Source organism: Leopardus geoffroyi, chromosome D3, assembly GCF_018350155.1.
Source record: "Leopardus geoffroyi isolate Oge1 chromosome D3, O.geoffroyi_Oge1_pat1.0, whole genome shotgun sequence".
In the NCBI taxonomy this organism is placed as follows: Eukaryota; Metazoa; Chordata; class Mammalia; order Carnivora; family Felidae; genus Leopardus; species Leopardus geoffroyi.
This window is the reverse complement of record NC_059339.1, coordinates 1,667,433-1,694,923: the sequence shown is the minus strand read 5'-3', so window position 1 is coordinate 1,694,923 and position 27,491 is coordinate 1,667,433. Positions and strand designations below refer to the sequence as shown.

Here is a 27,491-nt window from a genome sequence, read left to right as displayed (position 1 = left end):
ACGTTTGCCTGACGGCCGGGAGGTGTGTGTCTCGGGTGCCTTCCTCCTGCTGTGTCTCACGGGGTCCCCCAGAGTGTGGTGAGGAGCGGCTCCCCCTCCGCACGGGGGGGTGGGTCATCGCATAACTGAGAGCCATGGTGACAGAGGCCCGGAGGGAAGGAGGGGTCACCTCAGGCCACGGGGCCCCCACAGCGTGTGGCCGGATGGACACGTTAGCCACGCTCGAAATTACTTTCCCCGGACTCTTATTTTTTCAGGTCGTCATTTTCTAGAGGTAATTACACTACCCGGGGGAGCATGTTCTTTTAAAAACAGCAGAGGCAGATGGGGTTTTACAGCCCAATTTCCTGCGCCGCGGAGCTGACTGACTGTGGCTTCCTGTCTCTGGCTTGTTCTCAGAGTTCTCTGTGGCCAAACTCCTACCCGAGGCCATAAATTCCTCCCACTACCGCTTCCCGGCTCAGGGGCAGAGCTACATCGAGGTTCCCCACGAGGCTTTCCGCAGCCAAGGTGAGTGCAGCTGCAGGGCCCGCCCGGGAGCTCGGGCGGGGGGGCCCCGCCAGTCCTCAGCCCTTCCAGATGTGTTGCCAGCTGTTACCTGGCGAGCCACCGCCCTCAGACCTGCTCGCCGCTTCCTGCGCTCCGGGCCGGCTCTTCTCGGGGTGTGGCGGGAAGCTCCCGAGACGCTCACTCGGAATGCTGATTCCCAGTGCCCTCCAGCCTCGTGAACCGGGACTTGGGACAGGGGCGGGGAATCTGCATTTTGGGGAGGCTCTTGAGGCGATTCTGATCCACCGTGAAAGACGCCTTGTGTCCTCCCAAATCTGCACTGAGACATGTCAGCCGCATGTGACTAGATGTGGCCATCTCCCCTCCCCTGTCCCTGGCCTCGGGCTAGGTTTGGGGTTGGTCTGCCCAGGGGTCTGGGTTCTGCTTCTGTCTCAGGGGCTCAGGCAACTCTGGCCATTTCCACTGCAGTCACGGTCCCTCCAGACTCCTTGAAAAGTGACTCGTCACAGACGCGTCCCTCGGGGTGTCAGGGGAGTCGTGGATTTGACTCAGCTCCTGATGCTCTGGCCAGAGGACATGGGATTCCCAGTTCTGCCTCAGAGACTGGGGACCAAGACCAGTGTGGGTGGCGTAGGATCACGGTGTCCCCTCCCCAGCAAGGAGTCCCCACTCTTCAGCCCTCGGGAGCCCACCTCCACTCCCTCCACCATCTTGCTCGCCTGTGTGAAAGGTGCCCGGGGATGTTAGATGACAGCCCCCTACACTTGGGGTGAACTCCAGAAAGGTCTGGAGATGATGCTCTGATCCGCCAGAGGCACACGTGACCTTTGCTCATCTCACACACCTGGCTGCATGAGCTGGAAACCCTCAGTGTTGCCGAGCGAGCTGGGCCGCAGCCTCATGCTGTCCCCTGTGAAGGCTCCTCCCACCGGCAGCAGGACTTACTGGTCACGAGCGCTGACCGGTGGCTGGAATTCCCGGGAATTCCGGGTTCAGCCACTTATGGGTTGTGCGGCCTTATGCAAGTTACCGAACCTCATTTGTGAAACGGGGCCGGTATTCGTACTGGGCTCGTAATATCGTTTGGAGAGCTGAATGAGCAAAGCCCCTCTACGTGGCACATGCTGAGACTTAGAGGATGTTAAAGATATTCCTGAAATGTAAACAGAGTCGACAAACATCCCCGACGATCCCGGGAAGACAGCTAACCGCTTATGCTCCAAGCGCTCTCCGTGAAGTGGGTGGAGGGAAATAACAGAAAAAATGATTCCTGCTTCAGAGCTGTCGTACGGCAGAGAGGTGGGACCCAGCCGAAAGGCATGAGGGGCATGTATGTGGTCACTGCCGCTTGTAAACCCTGCGTCTGCCGGCTCGTTCAAGCATGCGTGTTACTACAGATGCCTCATACACCAGCAGCGAACAGGACATGCTCACCCGGAGGATGCAAAGCTGGAGGCTGGCGCTGGGACCGCCCCTCGAGCGGGGCCCTGTGCCTTCGTGAACTCTAGCGTTTCTGGCGAGTCTGGCTCCCCCCCTGGGAGCTGTTGTATCTGTCTGTCTGGAGTTGACTCAGGGGAGGAGCAGGGAGTCATTGTCACGGTTGAATCCATAGCTGAAGGGTCACAAAGTTTCTACTCAGACTCATGGAAAACTGTACCCTGAGAGTCCCTCACTTTCTCCCTCCCCACTCCCCAGGAGCTGCCCCTGGGGTTTTGGGTGTGAGGGTCTGCACTGTGCATTGCTGGGCAAGTGGGTTTGGCTGGGGTATTTGTCACCAGGAAGATTGACGGGTGTCTGTGACCCTCTGCTTTTCCCCAGCCTGGACCACCATCGTGGGCCTTCTCTACCACACGATGCACAATTACCTGGACAACATCTGGCCAGCCAAGACCAAGTGAGTCCCTCAGGGTCACATGGTACGGAGAGGGCAGTGGGTGTGCGTGTGCTTGTTTGCTGGGTGGCTGTGACACCCCCACCTCCCTGCCATCACAGGCATACACCATATAGCCTTGGAGGACACTGGGGGTTCGGCGGGCCCTGGGTGGGCAGCCTGAGGGTGCAGCAGTCAGGTGACCATATCTGCCCTGCCTGGAAGGACCTGCGTGACTGCGGGCGAGTGACCCAACTGCCTGAGCCTCAGCCGCCACTTCTGTAGAGTGGGAGGACAGTGGCACATGTCTCCAGCAGTCAGGGTGTATTAGATACGTTGGCTGAGGTGGAAGGTGGGGAGACTGGGGGCTCATGAGACTAAGGAGGCTTCAGGCACAGTTAGATCCAGGGACCCAGGGGATGCCTTGCGATCTGATCTCTCCGTGTCCTGTCTGTGCTCACTTTTGTGTTGGCTCACATCCAGGGAGGCCTCTACATAGAAGCATGGCGGGCTCCGGTAGCTCAGGGACTGCCCCCCCCCACCTCTGGGTCTTGAGGTCTCCGAAGGAGCGGAGCCTTTCCAGAATGTGCTGGTGGAAACTCAGGGAGGGCTGTGATTGGTCCATTTGGGTCATGTGCCCCTCTTGGCCGCCCCCTTCATGGTGGCCAGAGCATCCTGCTCTCTCATTGGTTAGGTCTGTTCACATGACCCTGTGGAAACACAGGGAGAGCAGTGATTGGCCCGTTTGGGTCCTGCCCCCTTTTGGCCCTTCCACTCATGAGGGGGTCAGAGCATCCTGCTGTCTAGGTGGCGGTATTTGCTCACGTGGGGGTGGGTCAGCCCTCTCAGACCACAGGGAGAGGCTGATTCTTCCGAGAGGGGAGGGGAGGGGAGGGGAGGGTCCATGCCTCCCCTTTCATAGGGTTGCCCTCACCCCGGCTTGGTGAGGCTCTACTTGGCTCTCTTGCCCCCCAGCTTCCCCCCTGCCCGGGAAGCTGCGGGCCCCCTCTGCTGCCCTGCCCTGCGGGGTGGGCTGCGGATGCTGGCACTGGAGCCGGTGGTGTGGACCCCTCGGTAATGGGGCTGTGTGGATGCCGGCTGTGTGGACCCCTCGGTAATGGGGTGCAGGCTATTTGAACTGCGTCCGGATAAAGGGTGGGGGACGAAGACCTTGTGGGAACACGGGTGGCTGAGCCCCGGCATCCTGTCTCCCAGTACTGCTCCTTGCCACTGCCTGGAGGGACGCAGCCTTTGGGGAGAGGGTGGCCTAGGGAAGGAGACAGCCACGATTCTGCTCTGGACCTGGGACCCATCGCCCTGGGAAGGCCTGCGCTTGGACAAGTTTCCTTATAACTAAGGAAAGGGGCCCTGCCACTCTTCGTGTGTGATTTCCAGAATTCTTCAGGAGAGCCGTCAGAGGAAAATGCCACCACTTTTTCTCAAAAAGATGCCCTCCCACCTCTTTGGGGGGACACCTCTCCAATCCCAAGATTATGAATGAAAAACGGGCCCTTCCCTGGCCACCCTAATCTGCAGCTCTCATAGCTGAGCGTTCAGGCTGAAGCAGATTTGTCGTCGCAAAACAGGAGCTGTGTGTTCCTGAGGCGGAGCCACGGGGGCCAAGGGTAAGGGCGTGCAGGGAGAGCGGCATCTGGACCCCCACCCACATCTTCCTCCTGCCTCCGACTAGCAGAGGAAAGAAAAGGTGGAACTGCTTTTTACGGACACCAGCGTGTACGCGCATTTCAGGGGACAATTGGCTGTGACCGAGTCGAATCATGACCCCAGCCAGGTGCCAGCAGACTTTTTCATAAAGGGCCAGATAGTAAATATTTTTGTCTTCACGGGCCGTACTGTCTGCCTCACAACTACTCGTCTGCGCTGGAAGTGTGAAAGCAGCCTCAGACAACGCGGAAAGCAGTGGAAGCGGCTGTGAGCCAATAAAGCTTTATTTATAGGAGCAGGCAGCTGCCCAGGCCTGTGTTTGCACACCCCTGCTAGACGGTTCTGTCAGTGCTGGCAGCAGCAGATGGGGGAAGAGGCTGTGTTTGTCCTGCCCCGCGTTGGGGTGGGGGGTGGGCCAAGGCTCTGCTCGAAGCCTGCAGGTGGGACATTCAGGGCCTTCAGCCTTTAGCGCCCTGCTGCCCTCACTGCCCCGCCTGCCCCCAGGGAGGACTCTCGGACGCCTCAGAACCCATGCTGGCGTGATCTGGACCCCCGCGGTCAGTTCCTCTTGTCTCTGAAAGTCGTGGGCTCTGAGACTCGCACACCAGGCGGTTCCCCTCCCCCCACGGCCCCTGCCCCTTAGCAGTAACGCGCGCCAACTGCCGGAACCTGTCGGCCCCAAAAGTACACTCCTCTCCCAAAGTCCAAACGCCTTGCAGTGATGAGAACGTGTTTTTCACGTGTGGGATCTTCAACCCTGGTGAAGGTGCAAAAGTGTCTTCTTGTTGGCGACGTTAACCTGGGAAACAAAGTCGCTGAAATAGCTGCTCAAGTACAGCCCCCATACGTGCGGTCTGTCCTGCGGCATCAGGGCGGGACGGCAGCCCTGTCACCGGCAGCGTCGTGGATGGCAGCACAGAGTCGGTGCTGGGCTCCTGGCTCTCTTCTCCTGGCGGGGCCCTCACCGGCTGCGTGAACTGGGCAGATGCCTGGCCGTCTCCGTGTCGTCCTCTCTAGAGTAGGGGTGGGGACAGTACTGATGTGTGAGGCTGCCTTGAGCGCTGAGTGAGTTAATTGTTTAAACAAAGTGCACTGCTCCTAACGACATCTGTAAGTGCTTGCTTAACGAGATCTGTAATCACTCGATAAGACCATTGGACGTCCTCGTCACAGTGACTGGAAGAGAATTCTGAAATTCTGCGCCCGGTTAGGGTTAGACCAGTAGAGCCAGCTGCCTGCTTGCCTCCACAGCCGGGCCCCTTCCTCTAGCGTTCTGCATGGGGCCTCCGTACACGGAAGGTTTCCGTAAGAAGGGAAGGGGCGGTGGGGTTGTAACGTTCTCTCAGTCGCCCTTGGGGGCAGGGTGGGACCAGCACGTGAGTCTAGGGCATGAAGCTGGGGGTCACGCTGGCACGGGGTCACCATATCCACGGCCACGCCCTGGGCGGGCTGCTGCAGGGGCCCCTGCAGCCACTGGCAGGGGCAGCGTCTCACTGTGCACGGGTCCTGGGGGCACGTGGCCGGCCCCCGCTGGGCCCCCTGGACACGGAGGGTCCTTGGAGCGTCACGTGCCCCCTCGTGATGAGGACCGCTCTGCTCTTCCCAAGGGCCGTGCTGTGCCGGGCAAGCACCTGGGACGGCCGTGTCCCTCAGAGCGGAGCTGGGGATCCGCGCTGGGCACGGTGTCTCCGCTCCCCCTCCGCAGGTGGAGACCCGGGCCCTCTCCGGGATGTTAAGGCTGCCGGGGGCAGAGGCAGGGCTGTGACTCGGGTCTCTAGGTCTCCGCGTCTTGTTGACGGAGTCACGTGTGCTGCAGGAGAAGCTCCCGGGGGCTGCGGCTTACTTAAGTGTCCGCACGCGTCCTTCTTGTAAAGTAACGCCATCCGGTCAACGCGGGAGGAATGACAGAATCGGAAGGACGCCACCCTGCATGCAGTCGCTGACGGGGGCAACGTCGTCAGTGGGTGTTAGCACCACCGGGTGAGGGGCAGTCATGGAACAGGGTCGTTCCCTGTCGCCCCAAGGGTACTCGTTAGTTCAAGTGAGCAGGGTACCTGAGGCTGGAGACGGCTGTCAGGTGCCACTTCAGCCAGCTGGTCGCTCTCAATATGGTCAGCACTGGGGCGTGGTATCCTGTGTCCTCCCGGTGCGACGCCGTGGAGGGAGTTAACGTGGCCCGTGGAGTGATCCTGCCCCAGGTGCGTGGCCTGAAGCCCCACGCGAGGAAACCGTCCACAGATCTAAAGTCAGGGCTGTTTTGCAAACGGCGGTTTGCACTGCTGGACGTCCACGAAAGAGGAACAACTGTGGGGACCGTCCCAGAGTTCAGGGGCCCGTGGAGCGGCGCTCCCTGGCGAACGCACAGGCCTCGTTGGGACGAAACAGCCGAGAGGCACAGGCGGGGACCAGGCGTCGCATCGTATGAGCGAATCAGTGTCTGGCTTCCGAGTGTGCTGACTGGGCCTCGCTACGGAGGAGGCTGACTCCGCGCTTAGAAAGGGCTTGCTAGAGCGTTTAGGGGGAGGAGAGTCATGGCGTGCTTCCTCGCGGTTCCGCAAGAAGAAAGTTGCACGTGTGTGTGGAGGGCTTGAGCCCGTCAGGTGATGTGACTGACGCTGGCAGGGGACCAGGGATGGGGGCCTAGGAGTAGAGTGAGTGTCCACTGCACGCTTTCTAGCAAAGCTTCTGCAGGCTTGACGGGGAGAGGGGTTTGAGCTCAGTCGAGGGAGGAAGAAGACTGTAGGCCCAGCGCGTTGGCCGTCAGGATGACGGCTCCGTGGGCGCAGACACGGGAAGGTAGCAGAGTCCCCTGCCAGACTTCGGAGAGCGGGTGGCAGGCAGGCAAGGTCCCAACCAGGCAAGAAAGCAGCAGGTGACCGGGTGGCCCACGTGGGATCCCAGGGACCCCACGTCTCCGGCGCTCCGGGGTGGCTTTCCAGAGTTGAAGTCCACGCGGCAGACGTTTGCCGCTCACTGTGTGCAGGCGGGCTGGGACCGCGGTGAGGCAGGCAGCCGCCCGGGGCGCAGACCTCAGGGAGGCGCTCACTCGTGGGGTCGTACAGGGCCACGTGTGCCAGGCCCTGAGTGTGGGCTCCTCCTTAAAACCTGCGTCCCAGGCTCCTTGCCTCGCCCCCGTCTTGGCCCTGAACGTCACTTTGACCTCATAACTCCATGAGGCAAGTATCATATACATCAGGTAGGGGTCTTGCGATCGGGGTGTAAGGAACAGAGAAGCTGGCTTGAACTGTCTTAAGTAGGAGGGTAGTTCATTGGATCGTGTCAGCTGAAAGGCGCATGGGCATTTTGGCTTCAGGAGCAGCTCGATCCAGCGTCCAGTTGATGTCACTCTGCTCGATCTCACTTCTGCCCTGGTGGGGGGCTCCTCTCCCAGTTCACCTCTTCCCTCCTGATTGAACCACCTCCAGGGCACCTCCTTCAGGGCCGACGTGTAGCCGAGAGAACCGAGGGTCTCTGACCCAGCATTTTCCATCTGAATCTTGTCACATCTCCTTGGACTTTCCCGTGGGTCATGTGCCCACCTCTGCACAGTCACCGTGGCCTGAGGGAGGCAGTGCCCTGGGTGGTTCAGGCCTGGGCAGCAGGGCTCACTCCTGAGCCGATGGAGTCAGCAGCAGGGCACATGGGCTACGAGGGGGGCAGGGGGTGGTCACCTGGAGGAAACGGAGGGCCCTTAACGAACGCACGCCGGGCGGCAAGACCACAGGTGCCCGCCACGCTACCATTGGTCCCATCTTTTTATAAGCTGGGAGGTTAAAGTTCGGACAGGTAAGTCACTTACCCAGGGTCACACAGGTGAGTGAGTGGGATTGCCGAGATGCAAACCCAGAGCTTTGTCCTTTCCATCCGTCACGCTCCCTGGGCCACATCTTCTTCCCGCAGACTCTCTGTGAGGTCGCCCGGGGTGCCGGCCTCCAGCCTCGCGGAGCAGGTCCTGGATGACGGGACTCTCCCTGCAACATGGTAGTGCCCACTTGTAGGTCTCCTCTGCGGGTCCTGGTGGGTACCGAGCGAGACCAGTCAAAGCTCCCCCCAAGAAAGATTTCAGTCTCCAAAGTTTCAGCCCTAACGTTGAATTCTGAGCCAGGTTCTAGCTGCGTTCCCTCCCCCTTTTCTGTTCTGTAATGATTTTCCATTTCCTTCCAAGGATTGCTGAGGCAGCAAATTACAAAACCCACCCGCTGTCTGCAGCCAGCTACCTGATTTCCCTGGAGGTGTCCCCACCGCCGACGCTGTCCCAGAACTTGTCAGGATCTCCTCTGGTCACGGTCCAGCTCAGGCACAGACTGGTGAGTGAAAGTGAATCCGCTCTTGCTTCCGGTCTTTGATCTTGCGCTGAGGAGACTGGGTTGCCTGTGGGGCCACACAGAGACTCTCAGGTGGCCCTGGTGCTGGCCCACGCTGGCGTTTTCCTCTCCCGAGAGCTCCTTTCCTGAGACTATTTCTGGGAAGTCCCTCAGTGGTCACACGGTGTAGACCCTGGGGAAAAAGGCCTTTGGGACCAGACGTAGCTTTCGTAGATGTGTGTGGATGGATGTTTCTGATTTACAGTAAACGTCCTTCTAGGGGCACCTGGGGGGCTCAGTCGTTTGAACATCTGACTTCAGCTCAGGTCACGAGCTCACAGTTGGTGAGATCAAGCCCGACGTTGCGTTCTGTGCTGTTAGCGTGGAGCCTGCTTGGGATCTTCTGTTCTCGCTGTGCACCTTCCCCGCGTATGCCTGTGTGCTCGTGCGCGCACGCGCTCTCTCTCTCTCTCTCTCTCTCTCTCTCTTAAAAATTAACATTAAAAACAAAGTCGTTCTTGGAGGAGGGGGATGTGTGTCTCGATGGTGCCATCAGTGTGTTCTCCGTGGGAACCACGCTTTGGAGCTGAGGGCGGGGGGGGGGCCATTTCTGCGTGGTTTTGAGTGATGAGTTCTTGGTCCCGCTGTGTCGTAACTGGGACTCCGTCGCATTCTCTTCCCTGCGGTCAGTGGGTACGAATGGCAGGTGCGTTGGGACACACATGTGCTCTGTCCTTTAAACAGCGCGAGCTTGTCTCGTGCCGGGATGTGTCCCGAGATTCGGTGTTGATTCAACACCCAGGCGGCGTGTTTTTTAAGGAATTTATTTCAGAACTCACCATATGTTCAGTCGTTTGCACTCGCGCTGAAGACATTTCCTTCCAGCATTTTCTACACCATCCTGTCCCATCCTGTTCCACCAACCTTAACTGAGGACTTACTGTGTGCTGACCGCTGTGTCCCAGGCCTCTCCTGTCCGTCCCTTCCCTCTGCACCCACAGTCCTGACCTCGGAATGCCCCGGCACCCGGCCTCTCTCTCTTTTTCAAACAATCACGAACCATTAAGAGAATTTTAAACTGTGGTAAAATAGACATAATCTAAAACTTGCCGTCTTACCCATTTCTAAGCACACAGTCTATGGCATTAGCACAAGGACGCTGTTGTGCCACCCCCATCCGTCCCCAGACGCTGCCACCTTCCCAAAATGACACTCTGCCCTCACGGACGCTACCCCCTGCCCCAGCCCCCAGCGCCCACCACCTGCCCTCTGTCACTGTGAATTGACTCCTCTAGGGACCTCACGTAAGTAGAGTCCTGCACTGTCTGTCCTTCTGGGACTGGTTTATTCCATCTGGTGTCGTGTCCTCAAGGTCCATCTACGTGGAAGCACGTGTCAGAAGTTCCTCCTTTAAGGCTGAAGAGCACTCCGTTTTCCTGTACATAAAACACGCATTTTCTGCGACCCCACATTTTGTTTACCCGGCCACCCACCGATGGACACTTGGGGTGCTCCCCCCTCCTGTCGGCAAGATGCCGAGCATGCGGGTGTGCAGGTACCTCCTCCAGACCCTGCTGTGGCCCTGGGTGTGCGCCCAGCAAGTGTCCTAGAGCGACGCCGTGCCTCTGCGCGCTCTGTCCTGAAGCCTCTCTTCCAGCTGCACAAACTTCTCCAGGTGTCCAGAGGTCTCTGGCTCACGGAGCGCAGGGCCCTTTCCCGCGTCCACTGTCTCCGATGTGTGGACAGTGTTGGGTCCCGTCGATGCCTGTGGCCCCTCGACCCCCTCATTGGCTTCCAGGACGTGTCCTCTTGGGGGGCCGCCCCCGTGCCCCTGGCCCGTCCCCGCTGCATCACCTCCTCTAACTCCTTGCACAGGTGTCCCTGTCACACGACCACGTAAGTGTTTACCTGTCCGAATCCACAGAAACGCTGACATGTCAGTGTCGCCACATACAGAGGTCACTGAAGACCCAAACCTACGTGGCCCCCGTGGCCTCAGCACAAAGCGTCTGTTCCGGTGGGTTTCCCAACTCTGGGTGCCCAGCAGGGCGTTTCCTCTGGGCCTGTCACTCCTCTGTGCTCCTGGCTTCTGCCCTGGTGCCGCCCTTCCCTCCGTCTGCGCCTGAACCTTGGTGCCAGCCTGGGTTGCTGTCTCTGGTTCCCACCCAGGACCCGTCATCCCCTTATTCCCTTGGCTCAGAACCCTTGCTTCTCCTTAGTTCTGCTGGGCCAGGGGCTTCCCAACTGCCCCCGTTGCCGCCTCTCCCCGCATGCCCAGACTGACCTTCCAGAAGCCCAGACCACGTGAGCCCACCCACCTGACTGGCATCTTCCGTGACTCAGGTTTCTCTGAGGAAGAATCTAAACTCTGGGCCTCGGGGACAGATCTCTGGCCGAGCGTCCCAGTCCGGCTTTCTGCATGAAGCCTTCCCTCCAGCGAAACGGGAACGGTGGCTCCCAGCTTTGCTCAGGGCGGCGGCTCGGTACGCGCTGAACATCGCCACCCCCCCCCCCCCCCGCCACCGCGTGAGCGGCTCTGTCCCCCAGCTGTCCTGTCTTCGGCACACATTTGCACGACTCCTTCCAAGGAGAGGATACTGGTCCTTGGGACGGAGGTCCCCCCGCTGCCACCGCGGGAATTCCGCCACCATGCAGAGGGAAGAGCTCCGAGGCTCAGCGGCCTTGGAGGTTTGGTCCGCACGAGGGGGGCGCGTCTTTAGTGTTCCCACGGTGAGGGTGTCACAGTGTGGCCCGGAGACAGCGCCGGCCTGCAATCGAGAGCGTGCAAATGCAGAGAAGGCTTCTTTCTCAGGACTCTGGGGCCGTTGTGGGGTTGAGGTTGAGGCTGCCCTAGTGGAGGCGGAGGCTGGGAGTCATGGCGGGCGTCGGGGCCCAGACTGGGCCTGGGGCTGAGGGACCCCGGGCTGAAGCCAGGGCAGCAGACCCAGCAGGAGGGCCAGGGACCTGCCTGTGGGGGGTGGGGGGCGACGGGGAAGACACGGGGCTTGAGTGCTGGGCTCTCCAGACACCCAGTGAGTTCACACGGGCACACACACATGGGCACACACAGCACACGCATGGATGTACATAGAGCCAGAAAACACACACACACACCCATGCCTAGTACACACACAGACACACATAACCACATCAAGTACACACACACGCACATCCATACCTAGCACACGTGGACACAGTACACGCCCCATACCCAGCACGTGCACACACACACACACACACACACACACACACACACACACGCACCCCTCTGTTGTGTGGTCAGGCAGGCGTGAGCCCCGGAACTGGCAAGGGGGGGAGGTGAATTTGTTCCACTTATCAGGACTCCTTCCTCCTCTAGGCCCTCTCTGAGCAGGGCCACCCCAGGGTCCGCCACCCTCGGGACCCCGCACCTCTGCCTGCTCTCCCACCCACACAGCCCCAGCCCTCCTGCCTTCCCCTCTTTCAGAACGGGGCCGCCCCATGTCAACCCCACACGACCTTCCTCACAGCGCCCATGGGCTGCGGGTGGTACACCGAGTTACTGCACATTGTTAGATTGTGGTGCTTACTGTTGGCATTTTCCCGAGGGGGGGCACCATCTATGGGACCCTGGCTCCCTCACCTCGGGCCTCACCCCTTCCGGGGAGCACCCTCCCCGGCGATGCCGCCTGGTGCAAACTGTGCTTTTGGAGGGTGGCTCGTTCCACGGTTTTCCCAAGGAGACTTTCCAGCCAACGAGACAAAACCTGAAACTTTTCCAGGGGTCCGCTGGCCCCGCGAGTGGGTATTTCTACCCCACCAGTTCTTCTGCACTGTTCTGCCTTCTGCTTATTTCCTGACGCGTGGACGCCTGCGTTAAAAGGGATAATCTCATTGTTTCCTTAGGAAACCAACTTGGGTCAGTTCCTGCTCTGAAACAGAGCCCAAACAGAGCCTGCTGGTATTGAGGAGTTTTGCTTTGAGACCCCCATGCGTATTCCGGTCCCGGGTGGGCCTGCGGGCGGGGACCGGGTCGGATGGATGAGGCAGCCGGGGTGGCCGGGCTCTGTGTCCTGTTCAGCATCGTGTGGCCGGCCGAGCCTCGAGCATGTGTGCATGTCGGGAGTCCGGCATCCAGGTGCCATTGTGGCGTTTGCTTCTTTCCGGTAGTCCAGAGTCCCACCCCTGTGCTTTGGCCCACGCCGCTGTGCCGATCCATGGCCGCTGTGCCAGTTCTACTGTGCCCGTCCCCGCTACGCGGATTCTCGGCCGCTGCGCCAGTCCTGGCCGTGCCGATCACAGCCACTGGCAGCCTTGGCTGATGCGGTGTCCCGTCTGACTCCGGGGAGCCTGCTGAGCGAACACAGCTCGGACAGCTCGGAACGCTCGGCCGGGCAGCCGGTTAGAGGCTGTTGAGGGGGACGCGAGCGCGAGCAGATGCACCCTGCCCTGAGATGTCCCTGAGGGCCCCGGCCCGAAGGGAGCGCTGCGGTCTTCTGGCTAAACGTGGGTCAGAGATGTCGGCGTTCCCGCCGGTTAAAATCGCTCACGGCATCTGATGTGGATTGTAATTTGCAGCTCAGGATTGAACCCTCACCTTTCCCTGGTCAATGAAGGCGAACCTTTGCTGCCCCCGGAAGGTGGCCAGGCCAGCGAGACGTAGATTCTTCGGGCGCTGTGAAAATTAGAAAACCCAGATGAGCGTTTCAAGAGCTAGGTGTCGTCAGCTTTGAGTGCTGTTGTCTGAAATTCACTCATCAAACGGGATTTCACTTTGACTGTGCGTCCCCAGGACAGGCCATGGGTCAGGATTGTCCTGACGCTTGGAGGGGATCGAGTCTGATGACGAGATCCATGAGGTTCCAGCAGCAGGACTCTGAGAACAGGTGCAAAGGGAGGGTCTGCCCCTCTGTGCATTCTGACCTCACCCCCAGCTGAGCCTCGGGCACGGAGGGAGCACACACTGGCCCTGGCTCCCCACGGCAGCTGGCGAGGAAGCCCAGGCAGGACGGCGGGGGCTCAGAGGTCTGGTCGGCGCCTGCCTTCCCCGTGTGTGGCCATCAGAAGGCCCCTGCAGAGTTGGCTCGGCGTGGCAGTCCAGGTGGCCGTGAAAGGTGTCCATCAGGAAGCCACTGCAGGTAATCACGAGGGCGTGTTAGTTCTCCAAGACACTCATGTGCTCACACGTTCGCTTGTTCGCTTGTTCCGCAGACACTGGCTCCGTGATGTGGACCAAGCGACTCGCCTCTCTGTGCCTCTGTTTTGTCGTGTGTAGTAATACACGCGGGGGTGATAAGACATCCACGGGGTCAGTTAGCTCTTCCTGCTGCGTCTGGGTCTTCTGTGCAGAAACGGAGGCCAGCTGTGGCTAACTTTAGCAAGTAGAGTTTTCCAGAAGGACACCTGCTAGCACACAGGACTTGGGGGGAGGGGTCTCAGCCCAGGGGCCCTGCCCTGCTTTTGTCACCTCAGCCCCGTGAGGTGAGTGGGCGCTGCCCTGTGCTCTGCGCCTGTGGCCCCGACCCAAATGCAGGGCCCCAGGAGGGAGAGCGAGAGACTGTCAGTGGTCCTGGGGGTCGCGTGCCTGCCCCGGGGCAGAAGGCGGCAGGGAAGCAGGTGTCGCTCCCCCAGGAGCACACGTGTGGTGCTGTCGGTCCAGTGGTGGTGGGCAGGCGGGTGGGAGGAGCACACGCCAGCGCCGACGCCCCCGTGCACTTGACCCCTGCCCCATCTGGGTGTCAGACGCAGCCCCGCAGGCTGAGGACCACGTGTCCAGAAGCGTGACCGGTGCCAGTGCCGAACGAACAGACTCTCCGAGTTGCCTTAAAAAACAAGGAGGAGAGTTTTATTGGCGCTCAGGTGAGGCACGCCGCCCTGGCCTCACCACCTGCAGAGAGGAGAGCGCTCCGGGGCCGGGATGTGACGCGGGGCCGCGTGTACTTCCTGCTGCATCAGGAGTGCCGAGTCGTGACCGAGGACGTTCCCGAAAATCACGTGTGTCTTGTGCGTTGGCTCGTGCGAGGCTGCAGGCTTCAGAGGTGCCGGAAGGTAGGGAGGTCTCTCCTCTTCGGTGTCAAGTGTCTCCCGTAGGTTATTTGCTCCCGAAGCAGACGTGCAGGGCGTGCTCGGGGCAGAGGCTGAGCCCGGGCTCCGGAGCCTGACGTCCGCCCGCGGTCAAGGCGGAGCTTCTCTGGGCGCCCGGTCCCCAGCGTGCAGCGTCCGGGGGCCTTCACCCCGGCGTCCAGACCCATCGGAGCCCCAGAGACGCCTGGGGCTGGTGGACGGAGTTGGTCTCCCAGGCGCTGGGCCCGGCGGTCTCAGGAGTTGGTGCCCCCAGGGGCTGCGGCTGTGACCGTGGGAACGTGGCGCTGGGGCCGTTGCCTTGGTCCTGTGGTTCCATGGGGCATCACCACAACTTGTGGTTTTGTGAAAAGAAGCCACGAATCTGGATTTTAAATTACATCTCTGCGTTTGTACCGTTGGCACTTAATTTGGATTTGCTTTTCACGTTGTTGACTGAAATATACCTGTGGGTTCAAGTTCAGCTAGTAGGTCACCACTTTACAAGCTCTATTTTTTTTTTTTTTTTTTAGCTTTTAATTTGAAGTGATTTTTTTTTTCAACGTTTATTTATTTTGGGGACACAGAGAGACTAAGCATGAACGGGGGAGGGGCAGAGAGAGAGGGAGACACAGAATCGGAAACAGGCTCCAGGCTCTGAGCCATCAGCCCAGAGCCCGACGCAGGGCTCGAACTCAGGGACCGCGAGATCGTGACCTGGCTGAAGTCGGACGCTTAACCGACTGCGCCACCCAGGCGCCCCTAATTTGAAGAGATTTTAAACTTCCAGAAAAACTGCAAAACAGTAGCGTTTCCAGGTACCACTCACCCACGCCCCCTCCCGCTGCTGTTTTAAGTACGATCTCTGAAGCCTGGAAGGGAGCGCTGATGGTGCCTCGCTGCAGACAGGCGGTGGTTCTGTCCATTCACCTGCTGGGGCTCGTTCCCGCGGCGGGTCCGGCTCTCGGCAGCTCCTCCAGCCCGTGGCGAACGTGCGGCTTCTTTGTCTCCGTGACCTTTTTGCTTCGCACGGTTAGTTTGCGGGGTGTCCCTCACTTTGGGGACGGTCTGATGTTTTCTCGGGATGCAAACCTGAGGGTCATGGAAACCTTTGGGGTTATGCGCCTTTGACGAGAAAACCACGAAAGCGAGATCAAGCTTTTCTTCCTGTCTCGTCAGCCTCTGTTAGTTTCCTGTGGCGGCTGGAACAGCAGAGGCTTATTCTCTCCCGGTTCTGGAGGCTCAGAGTCCAGGTCCGGGTGTGGTGGGGGGTCCACGTCCACGTGTGGGGGGGGGTCCCGGTCCAGGTGCAGGTGCGGTGGGGCTGGCCCCTCCCCAGGCCTCCCCTCGGCCCACAGATGCCGCCTTCCCACCGTGGCCTCGGAGGTTGTGCCCTCAGAGGTCGTGCCCTGTGTGTGTGTGGGCGGCCTGCTCTCTGCGTCTTACAAGGACAGCAGTCGGAGTGGACGGGGCCTCCCTGCACCTCGTCACCTCTGTGGGGTGCTGCCTCCCCGCAGAGCCCCATCCTGCGGTGCCGGGGGCCAGGAGTCCCTGCCGTGGGTTTGGGGACACACAGGCAGCGAAGGGTGTCACCTGCTGTTCCTGGTGACGTCCCCTGCGACTCCCTGGTCCGGGTGGCGTCTGCCGGGTTTATCCCCCGTCAGCTCACCGTTGTTCCCTTTGCAAATTTTGAGTGTCCTGCGGAGGAGAGCACAAAACCCCACAGCTGCGGTTTGTCTCCTCGTAGCTAACCGTGAATTTTATCTCCCGTTGGCGGCTACTGCCTGTAAAAACTAGCGCTGTACCGTTTGCCTGAAGGCGATTTTCCGTTGCTGTCGTTGCTTCTATGTTTGTTAAGTAGAGTTCTGTTAGGAGAGCAGCTTGCTATTTATGGGCCCAATCACTTATTTATATCGATACGACTCACAGATATTTACTTTATTCTGTAGGTTATAATCCAGTGATGATCCCAGCCCTGACCATCCGGAGCTTTCTCCAGTTGGCTCCTGTGTCCCTTTGATATGCCATCCTGGATCTTGAGTCTTTCGTTACCGTTAGAGGTGTTCTAGGCTCGTGGAAGCAACCTTTTCTCCAGGGAGCCCTGCTTTATCTTACTGGGGACTGGTGTTTAAACACCAGGGTCTGGGTGCCGGGGGCGCTCACGTCTGCCGGGGTGCCACTGCTGCTCAAGGCCCTGAGCGGACAGAGCCGGGAAGCGTGTGAACGCACGCACAAGCAAACTCGCGCCCGGCGTACGCGTCTACATGCACGCGTCTGTACGTGTGGTGTTGAGACACGAGTTCCTCCTGACAGCTGTTTCCAACCTGACACCCAGGGGTCATTCGGGCTTTTCTACATCCGGGTCCTCCTTTCCCCGAGTTAGAAACCCGGCTGTCGTGATTCTCAGTGTTTTCTCGTATTTGTTCAAGCCGGGTGCATAATTCTGGAATTGCTCAGCCCTTCCCCTGCGGGAAGCAATCGTACTAACTGGAGGACGGTCTTTGTCCGCTTTGTCGTTAGCCATATGCCGTGCGGTTCTCGTTGTTTGTCAGAGCGAGCCGGGCTGGTTTTCTTCCCTTCAGAGTGGCTTCGTGATTCCTTTGTGACACACTTGGATCTGCCTCTGCTTGTTTGCCTTGAGCGATGGGCGTGCCCCCCTTGTGGCGATCTTAGGGGCTGACTTATTTGGAGCGTGTGGACGTGGCCCTGCAGGGTCCTGAGGTGAGATGCGTACAGGCAGGTGCCCGGGGGCTCCACTGTGGGGCTTTATTCAGCCATCCGGGGCTTGTCGGGCTCCTCTGCTGCGCGTGGGCATTTGCGCTGTCACCCACATTTGTTGTTACAAACGATTTGTTGCAGTGAGTGACCTTGTTCTGCACCTTCCTCTGGGGAGTTCGTGTCTACGTGGAAGCGGGCCCTCCCAGGCCTGCCTCTGCCCTCCCTCGTGCTGGCCCTCTGCCAGTGTCCCGGGGCCGTGGAGTGACAGACTGTGGAGAGAGGGAGACGCTTGGGCCCTGCCAGCGCGCTGAGTCTGAGAATGAGCGCTCCGGCCCGATTCTGTCCTTTACCTCTCTTGAGATCTCTCTTGAGATCTTGGGTGTTTAGTTCATCTTTGAAGATGCGACGCTGTGAGCCGTGAGCCACAGCTAACGAGGAGTGGATTTGACAGATTAGGTACTTCACTATGGTTTGGGGAGTGGCGAAGCCAGATGAGTGTGAATTCCTGCCCATGGTGGTGAGGGGGGAGGGGGCGGCTGGGAAGCAACAGGTGTAGGAAGCTCTGCGGGGCCGTCTGAGTCCAGACTCCGTGTGACCCGGGTCCCTGTGGACGGCGGTGGGAGGCGTGACCCGGGTCCCGGTGAGGGCGCTGGGAAGTGTGACCCGGGTCCTGGTGACGGTGCTGGGCGGTATGACCCGGGTCCCCGTGGACGGCACTGGGAGGTGTGACCTGGGCCCCTGTGGATGGTGCTGGGCGGTATGACCCCGGTCCCTGTGGACGGAGGTGGGAGGTGTGACCCGGGTCTCCGTGGACGGCACTGGGAGGTGTGACCCGGGTCCCCGTGGACGGCGGTGGGAGGTGGCTTTGAGGGAAGTTGGAAGTCACCAGGGCTTCAGATGGAAGGTACTGTTGACGTGCTTTTTTGGGAACACATTCTGTTTTCCGTGAAGGACATCCTTTCGGCTTCTAGATGCAAGAAGCTAAGGACAGAGTGTTTGGAGAGGCATCTCTTTGTCGTAGAAGGCTTTGCTGTCTTTCAGTGGCCCTTGATGTCTTCTTGCTACACACAGTAGCATCCTGCTGGGGCCAGAAGACAGTGAGAGCGTGGGGTGTGTGGTTGGGGGGGGGGGGCACAGACACTTCCAGAGTCTCTGAAGCAGCTTGCATTCCGGGTCTGCTGGTCTTGATCTGGCGCCCAGTGCAGTAGTGCTGGGTGGTGGCTGGAAGTCTGCGTTTGTGTCTTCTGTGAAGTCGGAAGGTGCCAGTTTCAAAACCAGAGAAAAAGAAAGGGTAGATTAAAATGCAGTCCCTGTTTTAATGGTTGGTTACTGCAGTTATTTTTAAAAGAGAAAGGTTTTGAGCAAAGACTCTCGTCTTGAGGAGAGGCGGAGAGGAATTTTTATCATACCCAGAGAGGGTGGTAATTGAGGCTTGTCTTCGCCAGGCATTCTCTAGGGTTTTGGGGCTTTTTCTTTTGAAGGTTGCTTTTGCATTTCTGAGGATGTTTTTGGAGGCAGGCTTTTTTGAATTAAAGCGATACGTCTGATGGGAAGCATTTCTCGAGGAGGCCTTCACCAGCGCGCCATGTGGGGCGAGCTCAGAAGAAACACAGGGTGCAGGTGGCCTCCCCGACTCTGCCGGGGGAAGCGTGGGGTTCGGCCGGCAGCTTTTCTGTTGCGGCGACGGGGCCAAGGCCTGAGGCCCAGGGTTGAGGCGCAGAGTGGAGTGTGGGCTCGGAGGGGTCTCCAAGGGATGGTGGAGGCAGGCCGGGCCTAGAGCTGTCTTGGGGGCCCCTTAGCGGACGCCTCCTTACCCCTCCGCTCCCGCTGCCCCCACCGCGGCATTGAGTCTGTTACCCTGGGCGCTGGGCGCCATCGGTTTCTCTGCTCGTGAGCCCGGTCGGTGTTCAGACCCCGGGCTCTGGAATGTGCACAGTGAGAACGTGTGTCGCGGGCATGCCTGGGGCCGGGGCTGCCTTGTCTCGGGGCTCCATCACGGCCTTGGGCCTGTTCAGTTCCCCCCGGGGCACTGACTGGTTTTCTTAAGCTTCCCTCCTGAGCCTGGCAGAAGTCTCCTCTCCCCAAAGTGCCCGCCTTACTGTCCGGGGGGCACGTTGGTCACTGAGAGCCAGCACACCTGTATCTCGTCGGCAGGGCTGATCAGCGCCAGGCCCCAGGCGATCAGGCCCCCAAGTGACGCCAGGCCCCCGGCACTCACGTCTCCACGGGCACAGTGAGGTGCAGACACACGGGGGCACAGAGCTTCGGCCCCTCCTGTTCGCTGGTCTTTCAGGCAGGAATCTCCCGACTCCCGCGGCATCCGCCTCTTTCGCTCCCCATCACAATGAGGAGCTGCTTCTTGTCAGGGCGTCCCCGCCGCGGCGCTGCTGTTGCGGGCCGTCCTGTGCGTTCGGGGTGCTGGGCGGCATCCCGGGCCTCTACCCTTGCGATGCCCGGAGCGCCCCAGTCCTGCTCACTGCTGCGTCACTGCCTGCTATACGAACGTGTGTAGCACTCTGTGCATGGTTTGGCTCTCCTGGTTTCGGCTGTGGAAGAGTCACTTCTCTGTGATTCTTAAACTATGACCATCAGAACCAGATGTAAGAGAAGCGCAGGCAAGCGGGCTTGATTCCGGTCTGAGGCGTGAACCCTCCCGGTGGGTTGTAGTGTGCAGCCGTGACTTCTCTCGGATTCGTTGTGAGTGAGAAAGGCGCTTCCTTGTCTTCTTATGGTCACTCTTTGGTGCACTAGGGACCTAGAATATTCCTGCCTTGCAGACTACAGTGAAAACCATGGTGCCCATATATGGCTGTTTGAAAGCACAGCACGCACACATGTATGAACGTACACACACACCTGCGCACACGTACATGAACACAAACACATAGGCACGCACACTGGCACACCCATGCACACACGCATGCAGGCACGTGTATGTGCACACACATGCACGCAAGGCACATACACGTAGGCGCACACACGCACATATGTTCATGCAGGCACTCACATGGCACACATACACACGAGCGTGCACACACGCACACATACATGTGCACGCAAGCAGGCACACACGCGCACACACATGCATGCATACGTGTGCAAGGTACACACAGGAGCACACATGCACACATGTGCACACAGGCACACACACGTATGTGCACACACGCATATGTGTGCACACAGGCACACGTGCACACACGTGAACACGTGCACACACATGCACACACGGGCACACACGTACATGGACACAGCCACATGCATGCACACATACATGCACACATGTGGACACGCATGGGCACACGGGCACCCGCATGCATACGTAGCCCAGCATGGTTGGAATCCCACCAGCCGCGATAACTGATGTTCACATTTTGATGCTCTCCCCTCAGGAGCTTCTGCAGCTAAACTTGTGGGCTGTACACACAGTTTCTCGTAAGTGGGGTACGCTCTCCCTGTTTTCATTTACCATGCTTGTTTCCGTGCCGATAACGAAACAGCGTAAGTCATTTTCGTGGCTGCGTTACCACGTGTCTCTTTGTCATCGTTCTGTGGCTACACGTTGTTTGTTTCGTGTTTTCATTATCGTGGACGACACCCTAATGGGCCTTCCGTGTTCCTGCTCAGTTACCGCTTCAGGAGAGCGTCGTAGGGTTGCTCCGTGAACGTCTGCACGTTGTTCTTCCGCTTTATACTTCACTGTGGACGTTTAAGGCAGATCTGCATTTCCTCAGCGCAGGGGCCAGCGGAGTCCTAGAACCACATGTTGGAGCTGGAGTTCACACTCTCCAGACCCGGCTTCTCACTCCTCACAATTTTGAAATGTTGTGTGTCAGGGAAGTACAGCAAGCTTATGGGAACGCTCATGCGTGAGTGCAGAGCACGGCAACTCTTCACAAAGTGAACACCCACTTTGTGTGTGAGATCACCCACACCCCATCAAGGACCCCTCCCAGGTGGCTCCATTGGTCAGATGTGGGTGGGATGACAGTGCCGCTTGGGCACAGGCATGCCGTGTGGGAACTGTGCACACCCACAACCCACAGTTTGGGTGCCAGCCCGGGAACGGAACTGCCAGGTCCCAGGGCATGCATGTCTTCAGCCTGGGTTGGTAATGCCAACTAGTTCCCAGAGTGGATGCTGATTTACCCGCCACCATCAGCATGTGACAGTCCCAGCTGCCAGCATTCGAGGTGTCTGTTATTCCCACCTTAGCTGTCCTGGTGGCTCACGGTGGCTCATTTCTGTTTTTGCTTTTTCCTGATGACTAGTGAAGTTTGTCACTTTTTTGCATGTGTATTGAACATTCTGATATCCTTTTTTGTCAGTCCTATTCAAGTCTTTTGCCCATTTCCCTGTGGGTGGTCTGCTTTTTTTCTCTTACTGATTTTTTTTTAGGACTTCTTTGTACATGTTGGGTGGGACTCATTTGTTGGCTATGTAAATGGCAAATACCTTTTTCACCTGGGTCTTGCCTTCTTATTCTTGGGGTATCTCCTGATGAGCTGCAGCTCTATCCTCTAACGCAGCGTGACGCACCAAGCTTCTCTTCATACCGCGTGCTCTGTGTGCCCTCTCCCTGAACCTTGCCCCACCCAGCGTCATGAAGGAACTCTTGTGTTTTCCCTCCTAGGCCTTCTCTGATTGTCCCTGTGTGTGCTGCGAAGCATAGTCAGGGTCTCCATTCTCCGGGAGGGTCAGCATCCCCTCCAAGGCAGCGTCACCCTGTTGTAAATCAAGTGACTGTGTCTGTGTGGCCCTGTCTCTGGACTCTGTTCCTGCTGCCACTACCCGCTGACCTAACCGTCTTAAGGCTCTAAGACCTACATGGGGCCCTGGCTTTGTTTTTCTGGGCTGCCTTGGCCATTTTGGGTGAGATACCCATTTTTACATTTGATACCCATAACACACTGCCCTTCAGAGGGTTGAGCAGTTTGTACTGTACACAGAGGGGCTTGCCAGCACCGATCTCCCCACGTGGTTGCAAACTCCAGCGAGCATGAAGTCGCATCGTGCTGGTGTCATTCTTATTTGAAGTTTTATTTTTTTTTAATTCTTTAATGTTTATTTTTTAAGAGAGAGAGACAGAGCGTGAGCAGGGGAGGGGCAGAGAGAGAGGGAGACACAGAATCCGAAGCGGGCTCCAGGCGCCGAGCCATCAGCACAGAGCCCGACGCGGGGCCCGAACCCACGGACCGTGAGATCATGACCTGAGCTGAAGTCGGACACTTAACCGACGGAGCCCCCCCAGGCGCCCTGAGGTTTTATTTTTTATACCATTTGTGTCCTTACTGACTTCCAAGTCCTGTCTGCCTGTGACATCATTTACTAGCCTCGTTTGTTATTTTGACTGTTTTGGCCACGTGCCAGTCCAAACGCGTCTTTCGTCAGGTGTGTCCACTGCTTCTCCAGAAGAGGGGTGTGCTGGTTTCCTATTGCTGCTGCAACAAATTACCACCAGGCAAGGGTTTGAAGCGACACGGCCTTACTGTCCTGCAGTCGGGAGGTCAGACTCCCGAGCTCGGTCTCATGGGGCTAACCCAGTGTCAGCAGGTCTGCGCTCCTTCTGGAGGCTCCAGAGGACAATCTGTTTCTTGCCTTTTGCTGCTTCTAGAGGCCCTGCTAAGCGTCTCTTCCTGACCCGACTTCCGTAGGCATGCCTGCCTCTCTGACGGGACCCTCCTGCCTCCCTCTTGAAGGGGCCCCGCTGGAGCCTCCAGGATAACCTTCCCATCTCGAGATCTTTAGCTTAAGTCCATCTGCAGAGTCCCTCCTGCCGTGTAAAAAGCATCCTCAGGTGCTGGGTATCTCTGGGGGATTCGGATGCTGCACATCAGCGGGAAGCCCCTTCCAGCTCCGCGGCATCCAGATCCCTGGAGAAGATGCTCGGACGCGTCGGCGTGCACAGCCACCACTGCGGGGCGGCACCGTCCCTCCTGGGAGCCGCTGCCTCCAGCCCTCCTCGCTCTGGCCGATTTGACCGGACGTGGAGACGGACAGATGCTTGCTGCTCGTCGTCCCTCGGCCGCTGAGGCCGTGCTGATGTGGCCACTGTCCAGCTGTGCATCGGGGCCGGGGCGCAAGGTGTCCTTCTACGTCACAAGGAACAAGTACTTGCTTCCGTGGGACGGCAAGGCGTCTCCCCTGGCTGGTGTGGCCACGGGTGGCTGCCGGACAGTTTGTCGCGCGACACCTGTGGTGTGTCGCCGTGAGGCTGCGAAGGAACAGAACCCGTCCCTTAGACGAGCTGGAGTTCGCTGAACACAGGGGGTCTGTTGCCTCAAGTGAAGCCGGTGATCGTGTGGTTCAGGGACCGGCGCAGCCCCCGGGCCCCTGGCGTCTTGTATGGCGTCCTAACTGCTGCCGTCCTCCCGTAAGGCACTGCGGGTGGCACGGGGACGCAGGAGACGTGCTCGGTCCAGGCGCCGCTCCGTCCGCACCCGGGGACGAGCGCAGGGCAGGGCCTCGTCCCTGCCTGCAGAGCCGCGTGCGGTTGGTATGCTGTGCCTCGGGCAGCTGGGCTGGCCTGGGTCACGGCGTTCCCTTCAAGAAAATGGCTAAGGTTCATGCTGCCTTTGCTCCTTTCTAGCTCATCCTCTGGCCCCGCTGCCTCGTGCCACGGCGTCGCTGTGTCCAGGTCTCTGACGGCAGGGCCAGTGAGAGCTCGGGACTGTCGTTCCCATTGGGCCTGGCCTGTTTTCTTCCAGGGTCTGAGCCCGGGGCCCTGGCGGGTGTTCAGGGGTCGGTGGAGACTGTGAGCAGCGCTGTTTTGACTTGTCCTTGAGATGCCCCGCCCCACAACTTTCACATAAATAGCTACATCACACACATGTTCTGCTCAGCTATCACCCCCCCCACCGCCTCCATGGTCCCACCTCTCACCTCCCCCACACCCAGCGCCTCCGTGGTCCCACCTCTCAGCCCCCCACCCCCAGCACCTCCGTGGTCCCACCTCTCACCCCCCCACACCCAGCACCTCCGTGGTCCCACCTCTCACCCTCCCCACACCCAGCGCCTCTGTGGTCCCACCTCTCACCACCCCCCCACCCCCAGCGCCTCCGTGGTCCCATCTCTCACCCCCCCCACCCCCAGCGCCTCTGTGGTCCCACCTCTCACCCCCCCCCAACCCCCAGCACCTCCGTGGTCCCACCTCTCACCCCCCCACCCCCAGCGCCTCTGTGGTCCCACCTCTCACCACCCCCCCACCCCCAGCGCCTCCGTGGTCCCATCTCTCACCCCCCCCACCCCCCAGCGCCTCTGTGGTCCCACCTCTCACCCCCCCCCCAACCCCCAGCACCTCCGTGGTCCCACCTCTCACCCCCCCACCCCCAGCGCCTCTGTGGTCCCACCTCTCACCCCCCCCCACCCCCAGCGCCTCCGTGGTCCCACCTCTCACCCCCCCCACCCCCCAGCGCCTCTGTGGTCCCACCTCTCACCATCCCCCCAACCCTGTCCCGCGGGACCCACAGTGCAATCGGCATCCGCTTGTCTCTCCAGGGCGGGGAAGTGGGGAGAAGGTCCAGCTTGGCCTGAGCCGAGCGTCTCCGTGAAAACAGGCCACGTCTCAGCTAGTCGTCAGCGGGAAGGACTGTGATGAAAGCTGTCCGGAGGCCGCACTCACCGTGTCGGGGGAGAGAGAATCCTAAACAGGGAAACCATCGTCCTCGTCCCCAGCAGACGTTCCAGCGCAGGGGTGGCTCAGGACGTCCAGCCCCGGCGGGCTCCTGCTTTGTGCCGGCCGAGTGTGCTCCTACTGAGAACAGGGATGCACAAGCCGGCCCACCCATCCAACGGGGGCAGCTGGGCCCGGGAGAGAACATTCGTTTGGAGAAGGCTGCCTTTCCCCTGGGGCCCAAAGAGGTTTGCCTGCTTCCGAATTATGAATTCGTTGCAAACGTTTTAAAATTGGGAGATTCCACCTAAAAACTAGGACTTCTCTCTGTTTTCCCCCTGGGATGACGGGGGATCTGAGAAGGGTTCCGGACTTCACATCTGAGCTGCCATCCACTGGGCTCTGAGGCCCTGGGGTGTTCAGGTTGCCTTCTGGGCCTGCGGGAACCCAAGTTTGACACCCGTGATGTGACTCTGCCTTCAGGGGAGGCTCTGTTGTGGCTCCGCTGGCTTCCCAGGGTAGGGGGACTCATCTGAGGGGGATCCGCAGGTGGTGGCTGATGGGACAGCCAGTAAGGAGGAGAGCGGTGTCACCACCGGCTCCCCTTTTCTCTCCCCCTCCTCCTTGCTCCTCCTCCTCCTGAACTGATACCACTCCTTGATAAGGGTCAAGGGTAAGCACTCGTGTCCTTAGACCCTGAGTTTTCAAGTATACGTGAGAACAAACGCGTCACCATTAAATAGAAGTTGCTCACGTTTGTCTCAGTTGTGTGGACCCAACCTTTTGCAGTGCCTGGGGTGGGCAGCTGGCCCATGGGAAACAGTGTGCGAACCAGCAGGGTTTTGGAGGCGGGCAGCTCTGGAAGAGCCCCAGGTGTCGCCCTGGACAGACTCTGTGATCTGGGGTGAGGCGCCCGCCCTCTGAGACTTGTCTGTGATAGGGGCTCGTGATGGCGGCGAGCATCCCAGCCCCAGGGGCAGCGGGAGGGACCGAGCACGGGGAACAGCACCGTGAAGCTGTGATGTCTCCTTCCCTCTGGAGCTGAGCTTGCAAAGCGGTGGCCCTTTGTGCCACGTCCAGCCCGAAGATGACCCGCAGTGTGTTTCAGATGGTTTGGAAGCAGTTGCCAATATTCAGTCAGGAGACTTTGACCTGAACATCTGACTTTCTGGTTTCTCTCCAGAAACCCGAGTTTCTGGTGGTGCCGGTCCTGCCGGAAGGCAGGATGGTTGGAGAGGAGAGGTGCCTGTGCCCTGGGCCACCCGGAAGGGGCCATCATCCCAGCTGGCCGCCCCTGGGGGTGACACGTGTCAGTGGTGCGACCGTTTCTCGGGAATGCCCTTGCATCGCTGGGGAGCAGGGCCTTCACAGAGCACAGAAGATCAGGGGTGCTGGGCCCTGGGGGGATGAGGTTCAGGCTCAGGCCTTGGGAGGTGCCCAGAGGGAGCCATTCAGGACCCCGCGATCGCAAACAGCTTCGTCCTGCCGGGTCAGGGCCGGGCATTGGTCTGTAGCTGCAGCCCCTCCGGACAGAAGTCAGTCGGTGACAGCAGGAGGGGCCTTCCCATCTGGTCTGCACACCCTGGGGCACGGTATGAGGCCATAAATGGCTCCCTTGGTGCTTTGTGGAAGGCCAGGGATCAGTGGGGGCAGGTTTGATGTCGTGTAAACCAGTGTCCCTATCGACAGGGAACAGTGGTCTCAGCAGCGGCTGCTTTCCTTGAGACGTGACTACCCCCCCAGGCTTCCGGGGTGGGGCCCCAGGGACCGAGCCTCTTCCAGAACCTGGCCCCCTCCTCCAAGCCCAGGATGGCTCTGTACTTGTCACCTCGTGGCATTCATCGGGGTTGGGGCTGCAGGGCCTCCGTCAGCTCCCCTGGAGAAGGCTCCTGGGGCCTCTACGAGGTGTCTCCACTGACGTCCCACTGGGCAGACCCTTTCACTCTGGAGAACGGAGAACAGGTGTCCACCTGTCATGGACCTCTGTCCTGCTCCCACCTGGGCACATAGGGCTAGGCTGAAGGGGGGCAGCAGGGGCAGGAGACACCCAGGCCTGCAGCCCTTCTGGAGCATGAATGGGGTGTGGACTGTGTGTGGTTGGGGGCCTGGGTCATCTCTGAGTTCCCCTTCCCGGGGAGAGCGTTGCCTTTCAGCCCAGCCTGCAGCGGGCTGGCCGCGCTGGCGTCTCGAGCATGGGAACCCGGACCGTCCCCGGGGCTCGGCGGGGAGCCGCAGTGCGCCTTCCTGCGTGCTCAGCGGCTGCAGCTGTGCTGGGGCCCAGATGTGCCGAGGGGTGTGCCCGCCCTTCCTGGTTTGCACCCTCAGCCTCCGGGAGGAGCTGGGACCGGGTGGGGGCCCTTGGCGCATGGCCCGAGAGGGAGTTTCTGTGACCTGCGCTCCTTGGATTTGCAGGGTGGAGGGCTGAACCGGGCGCCGTCCCAGCTGACGCTCAGATCGGCAATTTATTCCACGATGATAATAGGTTGTTGATCCAGTAACTTTTTATAGTTCACATAAAAGGCTTTTGTTCTCTGAGAAACCATTCCTCATTTCTGGGCAGGACGGGATCTTTTTTAGATGTTGGCGTGGCCCTCCTGCGCACTGTGGGACAAACCCGCACTCGGGGCCGGGAGTGCGCCCTGGGCCCGTCCCGCCGGCGCGGGGCAGCGAGGCCTGCTGTCTGTGCTCCCCAGGCCGCCGGAGGGCCAGGCTTCTCCTTCTGAGTACTTCCTGGCGCTCAGAGACGCGGGGGATGCCGGCTGCCTTGTCAGACCCC

General features: G+C 59.6%; 1 protein-coding gene across 4 annotated transcripts in view; it reads left to right on the top strand.

Annotated features, from left to right (window-relative positions):
* The window catches only part of ADGRD1 (adhesion G protein-coupled receptor D1), a 126,510-nt gene that overhangs the window by 42,130 nt on the left and 56,889 nt on the right, over nt 1-27,491 (top strand). For all 4 annotated transcript variants that reach the window (XM_045459387.1, XM_045459388.1, XM_045459385.1 and 1 more), the window contains 3 exons: nt 400-510; nt 2,329-2,404; nt 8,211-8,352. In XM_045459387.1, coding sequence (XP_045315343.1) covers nt 400-510; nt 2,329-2,404; nt 8,211-8,352 — 329 coding nt within the window. The remainder of the gene's footprint in view (nt 1-399; nt 511-2,328; nt 2,405-8,210; nt 8,353-27,491) is intronic.